Genomic DNA, 22,782 nt, shown 5'->3' on the forward strand with positions numbered 1-22,782 from the left:
TCCCTCTCATAATGAAGGGATCAAGAGTATCAGAACATATCTCCTCGTGGGTAACTGGGCAGGTTCTGGAGCCGCACCGCCCAGCTTCAAATCCTGGCCGTGCTGCCACCTTCCAGTTATGACCTTGGGCAGGTCAGCTAACCTCCCTGAGCTGCTTTCCTCACCTGTAAAACGAGACAGAATTCCTGTCTTGCAGAATCACAGGCACGTTTCATGATGATGATACAAATGCTTATTTAACAGGGCGACCAGATACCCAAGAAAATGGTAGCAACTCATTTATTTTTATTTCTAGCACCAAAGACAGTATGTTACCCTCCATGCAAGCCACAAGACACTGTTCCCACTCCAAAGCAGTAGTGGGTGTGGCTTTAGAATCAGACTAGAGTGTAAACATCAGGTCTGCCTCTTTCTAGTTGTGTAACCTTGAACAAATGCCAATCTATGTCCTCTTGGGTGAAAATGAATACCCACAGCTCAGTGGGTTGTTGTGAGGGGTTCGAATGATGCCTATAAAGCACCTGACAAAGAACTAATCAACGTAACTAGTCACAGTCGGGGAAATTCTTAGCTGCACCCCGCCTGGAAACACTGGAACTGGATTGGTGGGGAGGGAGATGGAGGGCAAGGTGGCCTTTCCAGGATCTGCCTCAACTGACCAGGACAGCAGGGTGCAGGGAGTGGGCAATGAGCCCCGATGAAACGTGCGGTCTGACTCCAGCCTTGTGCTTGTGCACCAGCTGCTGCTGCCCTTCCTCGTCCCACCCCTCAACCCTCTGGCTCCTGCAGTTAGTGACTCCCCAGAACTGGGGAGCCCTCAGACATGGGAGTTCAGCCCCCCCAGCTGCTAGATAGGAGGGCTCAGAAGGACCACAATGTGCACAGACTCACTGGGCAAGCTTGCAGCCACCTCAGCCAGAATTTGGGTCTTCAGACGCCACCCAGCATCCCTTCCAGTATTCCGCACTGCGTTTCTGTGGTTGTCGGGGATGGGACCTGTTAAAAGGCTTCACTGCACTTGCAGTGGGCGGGATGACACGGGCGTAGGAAATGGACTGATCTTGAGTCCACCGGTAGAGGCCAGGGACCTGTTCTTCAGGGGAGTGGCTACCAAGAGACTATCCAGAAAGGAAGGGAAATTTGAGGTGACCACTGTGTCCCATGATAGGTTCGAGGACACCAGCCTAGGGCAAGAGGGTAGGCCGAGTCAGTGTCCATCACCTTGGTGGTGTCAACAGGTGGTACTTCAGGCTGTGTGCACACCATGGAATATCCTAGTTCAGCCGCTCCAAGGGGTGGCCCAGCAATACGGAGTGTCAAGTGGGGACACCTGCCACGGATCTCCAAGCACCAGATGCCAAACACTGGGGGTAAACAAGGGCCGCACCTTATTAAACACAAAACCTAGTGGCCATGTTTCCAGGTTAGAAACTAAATATTACGGGCAGATGAGAACATTTGTTCAGCCATGCATAGTAACAGTGATGTCATGAAGAGATGCGTATGTAACAGCACAATTACTGCCTGACCGCACACCGCACACTCAGACTTTAAAAAGCAGATGTTCCCCTCCTGCATGGCCAGCACCAGATGTGAGGTTTGAAAGAGCTGGGGGAGGGGGAACGTGGATTGACTGCTGACAGGGTACGGGTTCCTTCTGAGGGTGATGAAAACATTCTGGAACTACATAGTGGTGATGACTGCACACTGTAAATGTACTAGTACCACTGGACGGTGACTTACCTGAATTTAACCACAGTAAAGAGGATAGTTTAATCACTTGGCCTCAAGTACAAGTCAGAGCCATCACAAAGAGGAACACGCACTGGAACAGGTACAGGAAAATCAGTTAGTTTGCCTCTTCCTGTCCCCCGTGGAACACTCACATCATCCAGTGGCTGAAGCGGGGCATCAGAGGATCTGATTACTATTTATCGAACATCCTGGTTACCCGTGTTCATAGGTTGGAGGAATTGGTGTCACCTTTTATACCACCACCAGTACATTTTTTATTATTAAAATGAGAAGAAAACTTGCTTCATCTGCAAAGTTTATTTCATAGAGCACACATATGAAAGTGTAACAGTGTTTCAGCATGTGATGCTTGTGCAGAACAGTATCAGAAATTCACCTGTCAGCATGATTGTCTCTGCCTTTTATGTAGAAGACCTATTATATAAAAACAGTTTTTGAATCTAAGGTACCAAGCTCTAATCGCTAACAAAGGTACAGTACTCTGAATTGCAAAGAACTAGGGAATCAAAAAGAATAATTACTTCCTTTTACTAATTCAAGACTGGTGGCTAGAAAGGAACACAATCTTGTGATGCACCAGAACTCATTAGCATTAGGACAACTAATTTGCATTCAAGTTTTAGTCAATTGTTGAAGCAGGATTCCATGGATTTCCAGGAACATACATCCTGTGAGTACGTGTGTCCGTGTACGTGTGCACGCGTACGCTGTGTGTATCTGTGTACCTATCACCAGGACTGAAGAATACTCCTCCTCCTGTACTCGCTTGCAGCCAGCGCCTAGAGAAAGGCAAGCGTATTTTGGTTCCACATCTCAAGCCTGAGTTTATAGTGAAGGGCAGGCCTGGAGAGCACAAGCAGAAAAAGATTATACACAGTAAACACCTAAGAGGAATTAAGCACACCCCATCAACAACAGTCAAATACTGCCTTTTGTACACAACAAAACTGCTCATGTTTCTGTAGATAAACCTCAATATGTACTTCAGAAGGAAACACTGACAGGAACAGGAGAAATGCTAACTGTCCCAAGATCATCCCTTTTAGGACTTCCAGCATTTGGGGTATCAGTGCCTGTAAACTAGGCTGGCAGACTATGGCAAAGTTAAAAATATACATACATACTGGTAAAATGTGACTTACTATATTTTGCAACCTTGTCTACGGCCATGCCACCCTGAACGCACCCGATCTCGCTTATATTTTGCAACCTTCTTGTATTTGTGTATTAAAAACAATCCAACAAAACTCTTGTGAGCAGTCTTGAGTCTTTGCATAACCCACTATGTTCTCAAAATCAAGCTTTTTATTGCTAAATTAATGTAATTGTTAAATGGAGACTTCAAATATGTACTTAGAAAAAATTATTCCTTTGGTAGAGATTCCATCAGAAACTCAAGAGTTAGCATTTTATAAAGACACCCTTAATATACACTCAAGCATGTTGGAGACAAGTCTCAAAACACAAGAATGAGAGACAATGGATATTTTTATAAGAAAACACAACGACTCTTCACTCAGGACCCTTGCTTGTGGCCAAGAGTCAAGATGACATGAGCATCTCCTCAGATACGTTAAGATGACATTTTGATGTTTTCCTTTTGTATTTGTTTTTGAAGGTCATTTTCTTTGCCAGTTTCAAGCAGGAGGTGGAGAAGTTTTGAGAGATGGGCCTGGAAGTCAAAATCCAGAGGGGAGGATAGATTCTCTTGCAGGCTGGATAAGGTTTACATATCTGAGCAGAGGGAAAAACAAAAGATTAGTAGAGAAGATGCTGGTGCCACAGCAACGGGGCTCCGGGTCCCACTCTGGGTGGGCCTAGGACCCTCAGCAGCCCCCGTGGAGTCGCTGACATATTGGTGCTCTTACAAATGTCCCCATCCCACAAACGGGCCCAAGCTGCCTCTCAATTTCAAAGAGAGCTTCTTGAGGAAAGAAAAACAAAGGCCTTATGGTTTTGGAGTTGAAAGAGTAATTCCAAAAAACTGACTAAGCCTCTGCCCTAAATGTTATCTGCGTGCTGTAGAGCAGCCGGTGGACCAGGAGCGCAGAGGAATCTGGGGTTTGAACGGAACCTGCTTTGCATGTCTGGCAGGAAATGCAGGACATACAAATTAGAAGCAAGTCATTTACCCTCTCAAAACTAACTTAATGGAAAACTCTTGGACATCAACCTAGATTTTAGACCCACCAGTCTTCTCCCTCACCTCCAAAGTTACACAGTGCCAAGACAGCTACAGGACAGCCAGAAACAGAGGAGGGTTCAAGGCCAACTACCTCTCAAACAAAGTGATGATGGTATGAGGCCTTACCCGACTCAGTAGAAACAGATTTGTTTCTTTTTTTGTTGTCCACAGCCAGCTGAGCACTTAGGCAGGATGTCACAGAACCTTTCAGGTGGCGTTCGTGGCTGTCAGGAGGGATACTTGACATAGGTGGTTCTGTCTCGCTGGTGATGTCAGTAATCTTGTCACAGATCCACTCCTGTGCCTCTGAACGTAAACTCTTAGAAGGTCCCATGGTGTTGCTGGTTTTGGCCTTTCCAGTTTTTGCTGCTCGGCTGGTGGTTCTTTTGGTGGAGGATCTAGAAAGAGGTATGTTGGTTAGAATCCTGACTATTCCCAAATCAAGGCTTCGTCCTGAAAGGAGCTGTATCCTTTTAATTCTAAGAAATGCCTTGGAAGTAAATGAACTTTCATCAGAGTCATAGCATGGGAAGGCTGGAAGGGACTCTGGAGATCACAGAATACACTGGTTTCCAAATTGTGTCCTAGCAGGTCCTAGGGCCCCACAGGAAGACTAAGGAGGGGCTAGGAGCAGCTCAGCACGCAGGGCTCCAGGAACCCAGTCCCTGCTTCAAGCTGATCCAGGAAACAGCCAGCAAGGTGGAGTCAGTAAACTGACATGGGTTTACTAGCTCCAGTGCTCTCTCCTCACCTCGCTGCCTCTCAGCAGACTCTTGTTTTCATGGGCTTTTTGTACGTTAATGTCTTTTCACACAATCCCCGAGGAGCCTCCATTCCCAGGAATCTGTGCCTGTTCTTCCAACCTAATCTCTGATCCTCAGTTTCCCCGTATGTACAATGAGGACACTAATATCAAACCAGAGTTGCAATGAGAATTAAAATAGGTAAAGTGCCTGGTATACTGCAGTCACTCAATGTCCCCTTCCCTGATTTTATGAGACAACACTAATCAGTGTGAACAAAAGCAGTTCGGAGTCAGGTGTATCTGGGTTTGAATTCTGCTTCTGCCTTCGAACAGTGAGTGAGATGTTGGGCAAATAAGGTCCATAATCTTTCCATGATTCAGTTTCTCATCTGTAAAAATGGCGGCACTCATCCTTACTAAGCAAGTCTATTGTGAAGATTAGTTTGTTTCTATAAGTCAAGTGCTTGACATAGTGTTTGGTACCAACTAGGAGCTCAGTCAGTAATCTCACGCACCATTCTAAGAATGACAATCATAACCCCTTCAAGTGCATTATGCTGAACTCACCCAGTGACTCACCTTGTACTCTTTATCTGACTCAAAGTATCTTTCACGCTTTTATGTCTAAAGGTTTTCATGTCACAATTAAAAACTGTTTTTGTCTCTTTACAGATGTGGCTAGAAGTGGCATCTAAAAACTCCAGCTTGCGAGTGTTCTTCACATTTTTAAAATGTGCTTTTGGTGTTGTGGATGGATCCATGCCATTTATAAAAGCTAGCGGGAAAAAAAAAAAAGAGCCACAAAATTAAAACTGCAATTTTAGGGGGAGGGTATAACTCAAAGTGGTAGAGCACATGCTTAGCATGCACGAGGTCCTGGGTTCAAACCGCAGTACCTCCTCTGACAAGTAAATAAATAAATAAACCTAATTACCTCTCTCCGCACCCCCCATAAAAACCTAAATGAATAAACCTAATTAAAAAAACTGCAATCTCAACAACAAAGACAAGCAAAGTGAAGGCTGTGACCCTGCCAGGCTAGAGCTATCAGGGGGCAGAACTCAAGAGAGGCAAGCCCACTTTCTGGAACCATGGCCTGGGCTGCTAGCCAGGATACATGGCCACCCTGCCATCAAAGCACAGAGGGCCACCTTTAGGGAAGTTGCCCTCTCTCCTTTGCCAAGGAAGAATGACGGCACCACACTTCCTGCCCCTTGTCCAAATGACCCTCTTTCTTTAGTCTCACCCTTAGTGCTACCTCCTACCTTAACCTACCCCCAACGCCCTAAGGCAGGGCCTACACCCGCCCTGCTCCTACTGCTATGTTCTCATTGCACTTCGGCCAAACTTCTCTTAATGCAACCAGCTTGTGGCAGCATCACTGCTCATGTCTGACTCCGCAGTGGCTGCGGTTCCTTGAGGCTGAGGGCCGTGCATCCCTACTACCTAGCAGAGTGCCCGACTTGAGTTCAATATCTGCTACCGGATAAAGGGTGGCCACACGGCCAAATGCTGCTACTGTGGGCATAAAGTGGTCCTCCTCACCAAGGAATGAACGCGACTCAGCAATGCACCTGAGAGGGCTCTCAGATCATGACATGATTTTCATTTTTCCCAGTGAGGCGGAAAGTGGCATTCCACCTATGGTGGGTCATGAATGCTGCGTGAGGTCCTGAACTACAAAATGCTAGTAAGCCTTACACTGAGCTGAGAAAGAGCTGCCATCTGTATAGTCTCTCAGCACAACTTGAAAACTAACAACAGGCGTAGCAGCAGCTAATATTTACTGAGAGTCAGGCACTGTTCTTCGCCTTACATGGACTCTCCCACTGCAATTTCATGCCCACTCTAGAAGAACAACATTAACTTCCCCTTTTTCAGACAGGGAAGCTGGACAGAGAAGTTAAGTGACTTGCTCAAAGCCACACAGCTCAGAAGCGGAGTAGCCCCTGGATAAACCTAGACAGTCTAGTTTCTAGATGGTCACAGAACTCAAAAGGCGAGCAAACCAGGTGGACGCATGTCATCAAAGGAATCGTCGTCACTTTCTGGCTCGTCCTCATCGTCCGCCTCGTCCTCCTCATATGCATCACGCTGGATGCTGGCTGTATCTGCAGCCTACAATGCAAACGGAAAGTCATGATTACATCTAATAGTCAATCATCCTGACTCAGTTATTTCAAAGAAGACAGACTTCACGCCTGGATTGCTGGTGAATTTTTTTTTTAATTTTTGTCATTTCAATTAAAAGGAAAAAATATTAGCCTCTTTGGCCCCAAGAATCTACAGAGGACAGGACAGGTGGCCCTAGTTGTGTCTCTCAGCTACGGAAAGACACTCAAGAATGAAAGACTTCTCTGAATAAGAGTCAAGGGACAACAGCTTTGGGCTGGCATGCAGGCTTTGCCCACTCGAGGTCCTAACTAAGCCGAGGTGTGGCCCGTTGGTAAATAAGTTAAAAAAATTCTTGGCTGCTGCTTAAGGCACAACCTCTCAGGCCAATGGGCTAAATGATCTTTGACATGACGACTCCCAGCACTTTTCAGAAACGACATTTCTATTCTAAATTTTCAAAATGATATGAAGGACAACTGGGCAATTGTAAATCAGCAAAATATCAGTTTTGTAGCACAAAGGGTTGAGAACACAGACTCTAGGGGAGAAAAGGCCTTAGATGCATGCAAACCATCAAAAGACAGGGCACTGGGGTAAACAAATACTTATCATGAGACAGACCCTAAAGCACTAACCATAAGGGGAAAAAAGCTGCCAAATTTGAGTTCATTAAAATAAACTTCTGTGCATCAAAAGTTACTGTGAGAGTGTGAGGCAAACTACAGCATGGGGGCCGATACCTGTGATGGCTCAGAACCAGAGCAGGTAAAGACTCTAACAGATCAAAAGGAAAAAGGCAGGTGACTGAATAGAAACAGGGGCAAAGGACTTAAAAAGACACTTCACCAAAGGGAGTCAATCTCCAAATGGCCAATAAGGTACCTGACTCCATTAGTCATCAAAAAATATTGATAAATTCAGCGATGTGAAAATCAAGAACTTCTATGCAGCAGCAGAAAGCATTAGGAAAAGGAAAGCCACAAACTGGGAGAAGATATCTGGAACACACACAACCAAGAAGGTATAAATACCTAGAACATTTAAAGAACTACCAATAAGGAAATAAAAAAAGACAAGTCAGTCAGAAAGTTTTAGGCAAAAGACTTAAACAGGCGCTTCAGACAAGAAAAAACATGAAAGCTAACTAAAGATATGAAAACATGCTCCATCTTTTTAATAATCAGGGAAACACCAATGTGATAGTTTTATTTCATTACCACCAGACTGGCAAAAATTAAAAAGTCAGCAAGAATGTGAAGCAGGAATTTGTACACATTGCTGGTAGGAGCACACAGACTACCTTTGATGTGTTCGAATCTGGCTTTCTCGTCCGCTTCATAATTTCCTCAATTCTCTAAAGGAAAATAAAAATTCAAACATGAAAACAGATTAAAAACAAAACAGTGGTCCTGAAGAAGTTGATCATTTCCACGTTCCAGAATCGGACAGTATCAGTGACTGCTCCAAAGCCACAGACCCCTGGCCGGAGGTTGGGTTCCTTCTTTTAATCCCAGTTTCACCATCATCTAGAAAACACTGAGCAATGACAGATATACTTGTTATTGTAACACAGAAATCCAAATGACTTCTCACTCCTGATTTGCAGACTTAGAAATTCAGTACTTTGACTAAGCACATACTGCAAACCAATTAGAACTTTGGAATATGATTTTGGCCTGAACAGACCATGACTGAAGCTGATGTTAATGAAAAGAATGCACCCCAATGATGCGACCACGTCAGAGGTTTGGTTACTAAAAGGAGCATATGTGGGAGGGATAAAAGCCCCCCCACCGCCGCAGTGTTCACTTTCTTCCCTGAAGGCGAGGAGAGCTGCAGGCCTCCTCACGGTCACTGATCTCCTGACAGAGAGGCCATGCAGCACCTTGGCCTGGTCCAGAGCCTTTCCTTGCTCCCAGATGAGCCACGTGAGATGCACTGTGAGGCCCTGCTTTGCAAACAGCCCAGACCTTGGCCTCTCAGAGGCCTGCACCTTCTGCTTCTTCCCACTCAGTTGCAGCAACTTCCAGCCCAGTTCAGAAGAAACTCTAACTGCCACCAACCCCTACCATGACCTGAGTGGTTCTGTGGTTCTGCTCAAAGGAGCTTCGTTCCCAAGGGTTTGCTAAACTGAGGCATAGTGCCATTATAATGGCACCAGTGGTCCATGAGAGAGAGGTATGATCCGTAACAGACCTTTCTAGAGAGAAGTCAGCTTCTTGGATAAGAAGAAAGTACCGAGGAAAAACAATCAGGGCTAGCATATCCCTTATTTGTGATTTCCAACAGTTTTAGACAAAGAATCAAACCCCCCCCCAAAAAGAAAAACTACCTTTTTTCTTTCTAATCTCTCCTGCAAATTCTGTAACATAATTCTCTCGTGCTCCTTCTTGCGTTTGTCAGCCTCCTCCTGAGCTTTTATTTTGGCGTCGCCTTTCTAGGAAATTTGTATAAAAATATCATTTAACCTCAATACATCTTAGTGACATCACAGAACACCAGTTTAAAAAGTGAAACAGTAAGACATTATCCAGAACAAAAGAATGTAACCTTGTGATTGAGAATACTCATATATTTCATTCATGGATCATCAGTTTTTAAAGCATTAGCAAAAATGTAAAAACTAGGCTATTATTTTGAGGATTTAGAAGCCATGTTTCCTCCAGGACATCAGGGTTCTCAGAGAACTACAGTTTCAAAGTATGTAAGTGACTCTGTGTAGTCTTCCACTGACACAGGCAACGGGAGCCAAGTCTTACCCTTCTCGAAAGCATCGAGAGGATTCATATAGGTACATTCTCAAGGAATGCAAATACATACAATCATTTATGTGACACATATAACTGATACACCAAAAACTGGAATATAAATTAGGTTATCATACTAATTCAAGCTGAGTACAGTCTGAGGTGTTTTTTTTTTTATTTAGGGATTTATTTACCTGCTGATTTAAATGTACACAAGTGAGACTTTTTTTTTTTTTTTAGTTTTTTTTGAGGGGGGAGATTCGGTTCATTTATTTTTAGAGGCGGCACTGGGGATTGAACCTAGGACCTCTCGCATGCTAAGCATGCACTCTATCACTGAGCTATATCCTTGCGCCTCAAGTGAGACATTCTTTATTGATGGATTTGATGGCGTTAAATGTTTAGAGGTATTCATCATTTTTATCTTATTTGTTAGGCGGTGTGCAGAGGGGTGCAGGTGTAAGTGTCACTACAGAATGTAGGACTGGGAAAACTCATAGGATGTTTAATCTGCGTGAGTGATTTGGATTTCCTGAAACCAAGCTGTAATATTATTTACGTAGACAAACTAAAGGACTCCTAGACTGTAATTTGTTGCTTTCTGCTTTTGTTTCACTTGGAAGACATTCTAGGATTTTGCCAAGGGTGGTTGAGAATGACTCACAGCGATATTGGGTAATAGCTAGACTCTAATGTAAAAATGCAACCAGAGAATGCTGTATCTGCTCCTTTTCTATCTTGGAGAAAGAGATTTTTGTTTTGGGTTTCCACTGAATTTTAGAATCTGGTTCTCATCCCTTGAGAAAGTGCAGAGCCAGCAAACCTGGAGTTGTACTTTCTTGTCCTCTGGATCCTGACTTTCTTCCTTCTTTTTTATCTCCTTTGGTTGCTGCACATCTTCAAAATTTGAGAACTCTTCTTCTGGGCCTTCATCTGCTCTCTTTGCTATGCCTTTCATTTTCCTGATGACACAGAATATTTAAATAACTCTCAATGTGTGTATTTTTATAGTGAAACTGCTTGTGTGTAGTACACAATTTATATTTACACCAGATTCACCAAGTTTTCTGTGTTGTTACTACATCGGATTTGTATAATTTCATCTTTTTTAAATGGGGGAAACTAGCCCCTGGGAGTAGAAAAAATATTTCTATCAAGAAGTGGCCAACTTTGCATCTTAAAACACAAATGGGCACGCGCACACACAATCAGAGATCATCAGCCCTTCTTAACTGTCTTAGACATATGCTCACACTGAATCGCACACTGGGGTGTGAGAGAGGGAATTTAGAGAAGGGTCTGGTGGTGCTCAGTGGAGGAAACCCCAGCCCACAATGAGCAGTATTCAGGGCTTTTAAAATGCCAAATTAGTTCTGCTTACACGAAGCAATGAGTAATATTCTTCAAATTATAGTTTTCTTTGCTGTTCACAATGTCTCCTCCTCCTTTCTCCCAAACCCGTAGAAAGGTACATAGAAAGCACGTAATTATGATTCAAAGACACTTAATACTTAAAAACAAAGTCAGGACTGTAGTTATTCTTTGCAAACAGTAGACAGAGTTCGCATCACAGAGCCCCAAATCGAACGGGCCTTGCAATCAAGGGTAGAATGCGTACAACTATACGTGGTATTTGCAACCTATGGGTCATTAGACATCTAGTAAAACAGGAGGGAGTATCCCTTCCAGGTTTACAAATTTTAAACTTACAAAAACTTTTGAAACAAAGAAAGGGACTGCCACTAGTGAATACCAACAGGAAGAGTCTTACATGATCACTCGGGTACTACTGTTGAGACCCAGGACCCTGGAACGAGTTCCGGTCTCTACACGCTCATTTACACACCAGTGTCCTGTGTGCTTGAAATGCTCCCCACACTAGTTTAGAAGGCGCCGAGTCATTTCTGATTCACGCTGGCGATAAAGTCCATTACTCTGAGAATTTATAATACATCTAACTTGAGCATAAATTCTGACTTTCAGAATATGGGCCCCAGCCAAGATTTATAGTATAGAAAGGATGATTTTGTGCCAACCTTTGTTCCATCTCTTTTTGTAGTCTTTCTTCATCTTTTTCTTTTTGTTCGCGAGCAAGGCGTCGTTTTTCTGCCAAAATTTTTGTTGCCTCCTTGGCACTCATAGGCCCTGGTGTGCTTTTATTACCAGACTCTAGTCCAAATTAACATGTAAAACAGTTAAGTTTATGGAACATACTGCCTCTAAGTCCAACAGCAAGACCACCTACAGTATTTTTTTAAAAAACCAAATATGTCCATGGTCTAAAATTTATAAAAAACAGACTGTGATTTATGCAACAGATTTTGTTCAAAACTGCAAGTCCCCGCCCCTCCGTAACAGAAGTAGCATTTTGTTTCTTTTTAACAACTGCGTTTTCCAAAATGAAATAATGTACCCTCATTTTGGTTTAGCTGTTTTGAGATACCTGACTAAATTGCCTCATGGGAAAAAAAATTAAGATATATTGAATATAGAGGAAGCACAAGCTTATGCTCGGTCCAAATGAAGTGTACAAATCTTAAATATTCGATTAAACAAAAATATATCCAGGATACATTTTGAAAATTGTGCATTATTTTTACTAAATAATTACTGTTTAGCTAACCATTGATAATAGTATGTTACTATGTTTGGTTGATCATAAAATGGCTAAATGTAGATAACCAAAGAAACCAGGACTATCAGTAAAATAAAGTGATCACATGGAGGCATATTATATTTCAGTCATGTCACTAATTTCTTTTTTAAAATAAACTATACGTCAAAATGAGGATTTCAAGACATCTAAAATAATTTATAATAAAAAGGTTGCTTCCGTTACAAAAAATTCACTGTGCAATTCCTTCAAAAAGCAAAATTCCCCAGTGTATTTAAAATTAAGTTATGTCCATGGATATTAAGAATACATATGAGTAACAGCCTAAAATGGAAAAGCATCTGAAAAAGAATAGATATATATGTGTGTAACCGAGTCACTTTCCTGTACACCTGAAACTAACACAACACTGTAAATCAACCATACTTCAATGTAAAAGAAAAAAGAATGCATGTGACCAGCAAAATACCAATATGGTACTTTCAGGAACCCACATACTGGCCTGACCCATGTTACGGCCTATGTATGGAAATGGCCCTACAGCTCCTGATGGAAACCCGCTCAGCCACAAATGGCTGGATGTGCTCTCTCCAAGGATGGAAAATACCTTAGGGCCATCCACTGTCAGAATTGCAGGGAGCACCTAGACCACGGTGCTCATCCAACCCGTACTTCTAACATCTGTTCCAAAAATGGGGGTAAGAGGAAGTTCCGGCAAGAAAAAACAAGCAGTGTGCCAGTGACTGGTGAAATTCTCTTTATTCAGAAGAAAGCTCGCTTCCTGAAGTTCTCTGAACTGGGGAATAAAATGAAGCTGACCATTCCCAAACTCCGTTGCAGAAATGAACTTCTTAGTGAATGCTCTTACCTTCACAGATCGCACCATTTTGGCTCGCAGCCTCAGAGTTGTTAGTGGTGTTAGAAATGGCTTCACTTTTCATTCCAATAGTACCTGATGCATTTTGTGCAAATAGGGTACGCTGAATAGGAATTACTTTATAAGAAAAAGGAACCTGTGTTGATGGTTTTGAAGTGACGGGTGAAGGTGATGGGGGGCGATTCTTTTGGATTTGCCTCCTGAGAGAAATGAAGGAAGTCTGTTATGATTTTGTAACAAATACATGCTAATTTTTAGTACAGCATTTCATAAAACATATCTGGATATAATATAATGATATTTTATAGACAAAGGTAAATCCATTTTAAAGGTTTTTCCCTTTATATTTACATTACCATGCATACTACACGTTGTTGCTGAAACACTGATGTGAAGTTTATGCTGGTAAAATACCTATCAGGAACAGTTGCAAATAAGCTACTTACTTAGCATTGATGGGGGATGGCGGACGCCACCTGCTTGTTGGAGAAGACGACCATTTATAACATGGGATCTGCGACGGTGGTAGGCGCTTCTTGGTAACAGAGTTTGAGGCCTGTTTGTCCATTTCTGATTTCTGAACAGATCAATACAATCAGATAAGAAATTACTAGCATTTACCTTTTGCAGCTGGCTTTTCAAGAGAAAAATATTCTGAGTAAAATAGAATCATAGTTCCTTAAATTCCAAATTTTCCTTCCATGCATGAGAATTCGGTACAGAGATATGTTCTTCCAGACTAACAATTTATATTACACAGTTTAAGCACGTCATAGAAATAATTAATTTAAAAGAATTCTTTTACTTCAAAACTTGGTTTTTTAAAAAAACCTGCAGATACTGATTACTATATATAAAATAAACAAGTTTCTTCTGTACAGCACAGGGAAATATATTCAGTATCTTGTAGCAACCTATAGTGAAAAATATGAAAATAAATATATGTAACTATATGTATGACTGAAACATTATGCTGTACACCAGAAATTGACACAACATTGTAAACTGACTATACTTCAATTAAAATTTAAAATTTAAAAACCTAATTTTATTTTTAAATCCTAACTGAGGTTTGCAAATAGTTCTCAAAAAAATTCCTTCAGTTGGAAACATAGTTCATATAAATTGCTATATTTTGTCTCTTATACTAATTTTCCAGTTTTGGGGGGAAACTCTGGTACAACATATATCAGATAATTTTAAATCATTACAGTGAATTTATTATCTCACAGAATGCTATAAGTAAGAAGTTGCTTCTGTTGTGAAACTTGACCTATCGAAATCTATACAACTAAATATACAGATTTTAATAGAAAATTTGTCAATGAAAGGCACCCGACAAACCTGCGGAGGACAGTCTTTTGCTTTCACCATTGTCACCTCAGGGGGCGCCTCCACACTCTCCTTCTGAGGGACGTCCAGGTTCTTCTTGGCGGTTACTTCCAGGCTCCCCTCGGGACGGATGTCCAGGCTCTCCTCGGGGGTTACGCCCAAGCTCTCCTCTTGAGGGACGTCCAGGTTCTTCTTGGGGGACACATCCAGGCTCTCCTCCGGAAGGACGTCCAGGCTCTCCTTGGGAAGGACGTCCAGGCTCTCCTCGGGGGTTACGTCCAAGCTCTCCTCTTGAGGGACGTCCAGGTTCTTCTTGGGGGACACATCCAGGCTCTCCTCCGGAAGGACGTCCAGGCTCTCCTTGGGAAGGACGTCCAGGCTCTCCTCAGGGGTTACGTCCAAGCTCTCCTCTTGAGGGACGTCCAGGTTCTTCTTGGGGGACACATCCAGGCTCTCCTCCAGAAGGACGTCCAGGCTCTCCTTGGGAGGGACGTCCAGGCTCTCATCGGGGGTCAATTCGGGGAGCAGTTCTAGACTGTCCTCAGGGGACGCTTCCAGGCTCTCTTCGCTCTCCTCGGGGAGTACTTCCAAGCTCACTTCAGGAGATGAGTCCGTGATCACTTCAAGGGATGGGTCCACATTCACCTCAGGGGATGAGTCCGTGCTCACCTCAGGGGATGGGTCTACACTCATCCCAGGGGACGAGTCCATGCTCACGTCAGGGGATGGATCCATGCTTGCCTCAGGTGATGTTTCCACACTCTTGGGGAGCACTTCCATGCTCGCCTCCACGGGTGCTTCCATGCTGGTCTTGGAGGACCCTTCCAGACTCGCCTCCAGGGATGCTTCCACGCTCGCCTCCAGGGGTGCTTCTACGCTCGCCTCCAGGGGCGCTTCTACGCTCGCCTTCAGGGGCGCTTCTACGCTCGCCTCCGGGGGCGCTTCTACGCTCGCCTCCGGGGGTGCTTCCACGCTCGCCTCCGGGGGCGCTTCCACGCTCGCCTCCGAGGGCGCTTCCACGCTCTCCTCCGGGGGCGCTTCCACGCTCGCCTCCGGGGGCGCTTCCACGCTCGCCTCTGGGGGTGCTTCCACACTTGCCTCCGGGGATGCTTCCACACTTGCCTCCGAGGGTGCTTCCACGCTCGCCTCCGGGGATGCTTCTATGCTCGCCTCTGGGGGTGTTTCCACACTCGCCTCGGCGGGTGCTTCCACACTCGCCTTGGGGACTGCTTCAAATATCTTTGAAGATATTTCTGCTTTCTCCTGGGAAGGGATTGCCACTGTTGACTTGCAAGGCACTATGGTACTCTTCAATTCAACACTGCTCTGGCTACGCAAGGGCATGTTTACAAGCTGGATTATACTGTGGATGCCTGCAGGTAAATGAGGACAGAGAATGAAATCCCATACAGGTAGAAATATGACAAGACAGAAATGTACTATGTAACAGTATAAGAACAAAAGAGACTGCATTTATTAGGAAATCAGAGGGATTAGACACAACACGGAGTGTTTAGTGAAATGGATCACAGACATAGGACAGAAGCATCACCAAATTGGTATTTCAGAAGCACCACCAAGAAAGGCCCTGGGAAAGCAATAGTCCACTCCAAATGAAAGTAAGATGCTTCTCAAAAGCTGATGTTTGCAATAAGAATAAATTAAATTTCTATTTCAATCACACTATAGTTCAGAATGATTTTCTAGAAAATTACAAGACCTTTAACACTTCCTAAAAGTAACATAAACAATGTCACCAGGGCCAGAGATCTTACCATCACAGATGATTACGTAAGACACTTTACATATGATTGTTTTAAACTAGAACGTAAAAAAGAACATTTTCTCACCCATACAGAAAATTGTAATAAGACATTAGTCAGACTGCATCTCCAAGGTCTCTTCCAGCTTCAACAATCTAAATATTTTTAGCCTAATAAATGCACATAAATTATAATATCCAGTACCTGCTAAGATGGAGGAAAGTGATAATACCAATGTTGGGAACCAGGCAATGTCATACACTGCTGGTGAAGAGTGTGGATTTGTAAATGCTCCCTGGGAAGCACTCTGGCAATAATGTATCAAGAGCTATTCTAAAAAGTATACACTCTTTGTTCTAGCAATTTGATTTCTAGGTTATCTTTAAGACAAAAGCAGATAAACAAATGAAAATGTATATATGAGGTTACTTATTATAGTATTGCTTATAATATTGAAACAATTGAAAATATAATCTAAATACTCAACAGAAAATTTGGACTAGACTAAGGCAGTCATTGAGAGCAGTAATACTCAATTTTCAGACATAAAAATGGTATATACTGAGTTTAAACAAAAGCAGGTTATAATCCCATTTTATTAAAAAATATAAATGCAAAAAAATTCAGTTATCAGTGGATATTGATAATAGGGAATTATATTTACATTTTTCTACACTAAATATTAATTACTTTCATAATAAAGAAAGCAAACATTTTTTAAAAGGCATTTGGCGGGTGCTTCCTTAAGACTTGGTAAGACTTGGTAAATACAAGACTTGGTTATTTTTTTAGTCCCTCACTTCTGGTGGAGGAAGCATTTTCTTTACATACCTGCATGTGCCTAAACAGTCACTTATTTAACACTGACAGTTTGTGCTACAGAAAATATAGTTAAGTATAATAACTAGATTTCTATTAGCTATAGAGATTTAAGACAAAATATTAAGGTTTTTGATGGGGGTAATATATTAAACTAAAATGAAAGTAAGTAGAATTCCTTATAATAGTCTGGGGGGAGACTGGCAGAAAATAATCTGACAGCACACATATAACCAGGCATCAACAAAGTCAGGAATTCAAACCAAGAGAAGTAACGCTGCACTGCAACAAAGTCTATGACAGTCTATTCTGATTTGCTAAATTATATGAATACTGACAGGAAAAAAAAATAAATGGGGGTGGGATATATTCTGGAAAGGAAAAAGTGGAGGGAAAAAAAAGAGAAAAAGGATGGGAATAGTGAATTAGAGCTCTCCATTACCGAGAACCCCTTACTACGCAGAGGCACGTCTAACGTAACATGGAACCTAAACGTGAGAAAATCCACGTAACCCTGAAGATTTGTTTACTAACAATCTTTATATTCTTAACTAAAAGCTAAAGAGCCACTTAATGTTATTCGTCCACATTTTAAGAAAAAAAAGGAGGGTGGAGTAGGAGACTCTCCCTTGATACTAGGTTTTTCTAAATTTTTAAAATCCAATACTTTTTACAGTACTGTGATACATTCAAACACAGGTCAAAAACCCCACAGCTTAAAAATTTAACAACAACCAAACTCTCTATCTCATCCTATCAATTAGCCAGATAACTGCCCTACCATGCTAGAGATCATAAAATAAATACTCAACATAAAAAAGTTAGGTAAAAATCACTCATTTGCAAAGTACTGATTCACATTATTTTCATGCTTTACTGTAAAAAATTAAGTGATGCAACCTGCTTTTTAAGGACATACTAACACTTTCAGACCTACGCCTGTTACCTGAAATATTACTTCCAGAAATTAATAATGAAGCAGTACTTTTGCTCCTGGCTACTGACGGTTTTGCTGGGATAAGCAGGTGACTGATTAAATTATTCTCCCAAAGACTGGTGTGCACTTGACAAACTAAATGATGAGAATAAACAGAAAGGATTCAATCTGAGGTCTCACAAATAAATGTAAAGCAAGAAAGAGCAATGTGAACTGCTATAAATTGTAACTTTCCCAGACTAAAAGCAGAAGCAATGAGAGCCACACATACAGAATAGGACTGAATACTGCCATCTGATGGGACTGCTCTGTTAGGGAAGAGAGTACCTGAATGGAGGGGCAAAGGCCCCAGCGTACCACAGTAACCCCAATACAGGACTCTAGGTAATGTATTTAATAGAATCATACCCAATGTATGGAGTCTCCACAGAGGAACTCACATGTGGAGAAAGAAAAAAGTTGTACATGACAAAACCACTCTGACGTGGCTTCCTACAGATACATGCCACTGACAGTCATATTGGTCAAGTCCATCACCAAAAGCTCCAAGGGACTGAATGAATTATTCTGTTCAAGTTGAATCTTGTTGCTCCAATAAATTTTTATGTTCATAAGGTTCCCTGTGACAATGACATTTGTTGTAACAGGATTTGACCTGACTGATTAAGTGGAGAGTTTTCTGTAAGTGAAAGGTTCAGTATGAAACAAAAAGGAACAGTCACGTCTGAGAGAGAAAATTTAGGGGGGGAAGGTGTCAGAAAGAAGCAACTTTAAGTAAAGAAGTACTTCAGTAATAATTATGAAATTTTGTGTGTAGTCATCAGCAGTGAAAACACGCACAAAGGACAAATGTGGATGATACCGTGAAGCCACAGAGCAAAGCTTTGAAGTTCAAAACATGGCCAGTAACTTAGAACTTCTACATGCGAACTGATGAAATGTTTGAAGGGAATCAGGTGCTTCAGGACAAATCTGGCTACACCAACACTCTGAGATCTAGTTCCTCAGCTTTATTATAACCCCTTGCTCACATGATGGCAGAATTACACGTTTCATTTAAAGAGGCTCTTCTGGCTTCAGCCACGTAAGCATGGCACCAAAGTATATTTTTCAGTTAAAGAAGGGATATTATTTTGGCTTCCAGTTTTTTGAAATGACTTTTCAAACAACTAAATGTTGACATAAACACTTGAAAACCACCATTTAAGATCAATACTTAGAAATAACTAACCACTTGTTTTTGATTCTACTTCTTCAGGTTCCGCAGATGAATGCAGTTTGCTGCATCTTCTATTCAGAGATGAGCTTCTCCTCTTCTCTGTTGCTTCTGGAGATCAAGGGCAAAGGAACATTATTTTTACAAGCTGTATAAATACATTATTTCAGGAGTGAGCCACTCCTTTTTTCCAAACCTTTTTAAAAATCTTCTCTACTCTTACTTGTAAGAATTTATTTAAATTTCAAATATTATGTAGAGAGATTTTTATATGCCCAAACTTAAAACTAGTTTACTCTTTATCTGAAATGAAATAAAATTACTTAGAAAACATTAAAAATTAAGAGGGAAAATGCCTGACACTAACAGACAACTTCAAAGTTACCAAGTTAGGAATATACGACATTTAATTCTAGACATAGCCCATAACATCTATGACTAAAGTAGTTTATACTTTAGTTATAACTAGTTTTTTTTAAATAAAAGTTATCATTAACATTCATAGATGTTACAATTTTAGCAACCCAAACCAGTCAGTCATATGGGAAAATCTCTTTTATGTAGACACTTTTCCATTTCACTTGAAATACTGATCAGAATACTGACGAATGTCTGTTTAAAGAATAACTTCTCTTTTGGGGACCTATAAGTTAAAGTACATATTGACAATATAGCATCATTTGAAAGTTCTTGAATTGATAATGTAATTGAACAGCATGAACCACAGCAGTGTAATTGATGTGATCACGTGATGGAATCACCTATCCCTTATTGTCACGCTGCAAGAAATGACAAAACTGAGTCAGCAATGTGCAGAAGAAAAACAGGCTATTTGAATCAGCCAAGATTTAAAATAGGGCTATTTAAAATATTACAAGTTAGATTATAAACTTCATTTGAGTTTGAAATGTTCATCTCTCTGGACTGAACAGGTTTCATTTCAATTTGAAGGTAATCTACTAACAATACTGATTTTATTATCCCTGGAATCATTAATAACAGCATTCATCATTTCAGAGTGTACAATATACTGTACCTTTAAGCAAGTTATTTCAGTGTCTTCCACACATACCTTCTTATATTAAAAACTAGTAAAGAAATCATTTAAAAAGTTACTTGGAATTGCTCCTTCAGTGCAATTTAACTAATTATTAACCTGAAAGTCATCACCTATTCCTTTCTCTTTACATGTCTCATTAATATGGCAGGTACACATATTAATGAAAGCACACCAGTGTTTGTGTGCTTTCATTAATAATAACAAATCGTGAAACAAGGATTTATACTGATGAAAATACAAAATTGTCATGACCATCACTATTTACTATAAAACAACGTGGTGCTCTTCTGAAATAAGTCTAAATGTTCTACAATCTAAAGAATAAGTGGTACTGTAAAAATACACCTAAAGAATTGATTTCATTGATTTGAAACTCAGAAGACATGAAATAACTACTTACTCTTGTCAACCGGATTCTGGAGACCTGTAGATGACACAGACACTTGTTTGTGTAAACCAGAAGTCCCCTGCTCAAGTTTTTCAGTAGATATAGAATGTTTATTGGCTGAGAAAAGATACAATATTTACTGTAGTCTTATTTTAAAATGCATCATTAGCTGAAACAAAATGAGTCCATGATATAGTTCTATGGAGCATAAACATGCATTAATTAGGTACACAATGCTCATTGTTAGTCATTCCTTACAAACTATGCCAATTTACCTTACATTTTATGAAATTGTGTAGGATTATGTCCATATATAGGAAAACTTACAGTACACAGTAAACAGGACAATTTATTTTAAAAATGCTATGTAAAGGTTATTAATTATTAATCATTCTTATACCGATCAGAAGTTTAAATGATAAGATTCTGGATACAGTGGATAAAATAAGATTACTACAAGCTGCACCTGTTTCTTTTGCAATCTCACGTGACACAAATTTAAATGCATGCCAAAGAGTACACGGCAGCGTTTTCATTTAGAATACAAAGCTCAAAACCCTGTTGTAAATGCAACCGTATACAAATAGCCAATATTTACATATGAACATGAATCAATTTTAACAGTTGTTAATTACCGGTTTTATTCTCAGAGTTTATTCCCGTACAGCCCTCCCACGACCATCTTTTTTGACGATCAACGTGGCTGCTCCGTTCCAATGTACGATAAAGGATGGCCTTGAGTCTCTCCTATTTAAAACAGATGACAACAAATTTTTACATATGCATTATATTGGTTAGTATAATTTTGATCTGTGGATTATCAAATAGCCCCATTACCAAATTTTTGTACCAGGCAAAATTTTTTTATAAAATGTAAAAGTTAAAAAAAATTGGAAACATCTCAGGTATCAATCAATATTAGTGCTTCTCCTGAATAACCAGGTTTTAATCTTATGGACATGAATCGAGGAACTGACTGTGCTTCCCTCTTTGCTTTTATCATTAGGAAATTTAGAACCAAATGCGTAGCCTATTTCTAGCAACTACACAAAGACTGAGTGGCACATTTTGGTGTATGCTAATCAGACCATATGTTTTATTATTTTCTTATATTAATATCCCTCTCTGCTTGATTCCCTCAAGCATTTATTTTATCATCTGGTTGAAGTATGTATTTTTAAAAATTATACCTTAAATTCTTTATAGAATGTGGTAAGAAAAAAGTCAACTAAAATATGCAAGAGAAATCTATGTCAGATCATTTATTATTCCCACATCTGTAACATTTTAAATTCTGGTGTTAACTAATCAAGTTTGAAAAAGATAACTGATGTACTTGTCTTGACCTCAACTTCAATTTAAACTGTGCAGGATAACAGCTCTACAGATGTAAATGCCACACTGTGGCAAAACACCACCACCACCAGAAATGAGGTGCACCGTTTTCTCTTCTCAGCTATTTCTCATCCCTGTGACACGCCGTGGACCACATTCAGGTGAGCAAACCAACCTGAGGGCTACAAGGTTTTCTATTCTTCCCTGACAACAAGCGCTTCATAGCAACATCATCCTTATAATGCTCCCAGCCTTTCTCTGAGGTCAAGGAGGATAAACATACTAGGAAAATGGAGAGCTATCCAGATCCTAAGGAGAAAAGCAACTTCAATTCTTAAAATTCATCTAATGGTAGTATTTCAAAGTTATATTTTCTAACAGAAAATAGGTTGTTTTAAACTACTTAGAATGCAGGAAGTATAACAGAGACTAAAAACAGCAACTAATCTTGCATTATTAAAACATTTCTGATTCTTAAGAATTCTATCCCGCTGGGTCTAGGTGCACTGACCCTCTGTGCTCTGCATCTGTGGCTCACGTGTAAGCTCCGGCCGTATCTCCTATGTGTTGCCTGTCCACACTCACCCCTCCTCAGCACGACCAAGTTTGGGGTTTCCCCTGCTCTACAGAATTATTCTCTTCCTCTAAGTACAGCCTACTCACAGTGTCCCACAGTCCCTGCTCTGCCTCGGACTCCCCATGCTAGCTCTCTGGGGACGGCTCTCTTTTGCCCTTTCTCCTGGTCTGGCGGCCTCTTCTCCTGCCATGTCTCTCTCTGGCTCCCCTTCTGTCTGCTGTGTCACTTTGTTGCATCTTCTTTTCTCTGTGTTCTCTCTCTGGCTCCTCTTTCCCTAAGAGGGTCTTTTTTTTTTCCCTCTCAGTGCCTGGGACTCT

General features: G+C 41.1%; 1 protein-coding gene across 3 annotated transcripts in view; it reads right to left on the reverse strand.

Annotated features, from left to right (window-relative positions):
- Positions 1-2,037: 2,037 nt before the first annotated feature.
- MAP7D3 (MAP7 domain containing 3) overlaps positions 2,038-22,782 on the reverse strand; it is a 29,152-nt gene continuing 8,407 nt past the window's right edge. The window contains exons 5-18 of one of the 3 annotated variants that reach the window (XM_032474598.1): positions 21,189-21,300; positions 20,566-20,670; positions 19,121-19,216; positions 14,383-15,743; positions 13,485-13,615; positions 13,030-13,238; positions 11,584-11,716; positions 10,371-10,509; positions 9,133-9,237; positions 8,101-8,154; positions 6,695-6,803; positions 5,265-5,460; positions 4,067-4,338; positions 2,038-3,489 (exon numbers count right to left, since the gene is read on the reverse strand). In XM_032474598.1, coding sequence (XP_032330489.1) covers positions 3,482-3,489; positions 4,067-4,338; positions 5,265-5,460; positions 6,695-6,803; positions 8,101-8,154; positions 9,133-9,237; positions 10,371-10,509; positions 11,584-11,716; positions 13,030-13,238; positions 13,485-13,615; positions 14,383-15,743; positions 19,121-19,216; positions 20,566-20,670; positions 21,189-21,300 — 3,030 coding nt within the window. In that variant the 3' untranslated portion in view covers positions 2,038-3,481. Of the gene's footprint in view, positions 3,490-4,066; positions 4,339-5,264; positions 5,461-6,694; positions 6,804-8,100; positions 8,157-9,132; positions 9,238-10,370; positions 10,510-11,583; positions 11,717-13,029; positions 13,239-13,484; positions 13,616-14,382; positions 15,744-19,120; positions 19,217-20,565; positions 20,671-21,188; positions 21,301-22,782 lie in introns of those variants that run through there. The other 2 variants (XM_032474600.1, XM_032474601.1) reach the window with 2 other exon arrangements.

The sequence above is a fragment of the Camelus ferus genome, chromosome X (assembly GCF_009834535.1).
Source record: "Camelus ferus isolate YT-003-E chromosome X, BCGSAC_Cfer_1.0, whole genome shotgun sequence".
NCBI classification, from domain to species: Eukaryota; Metazoa; Chordata; class Mammalia; order Artiodactyla; family Camelidae; genus Camelus; species Camelus ferus.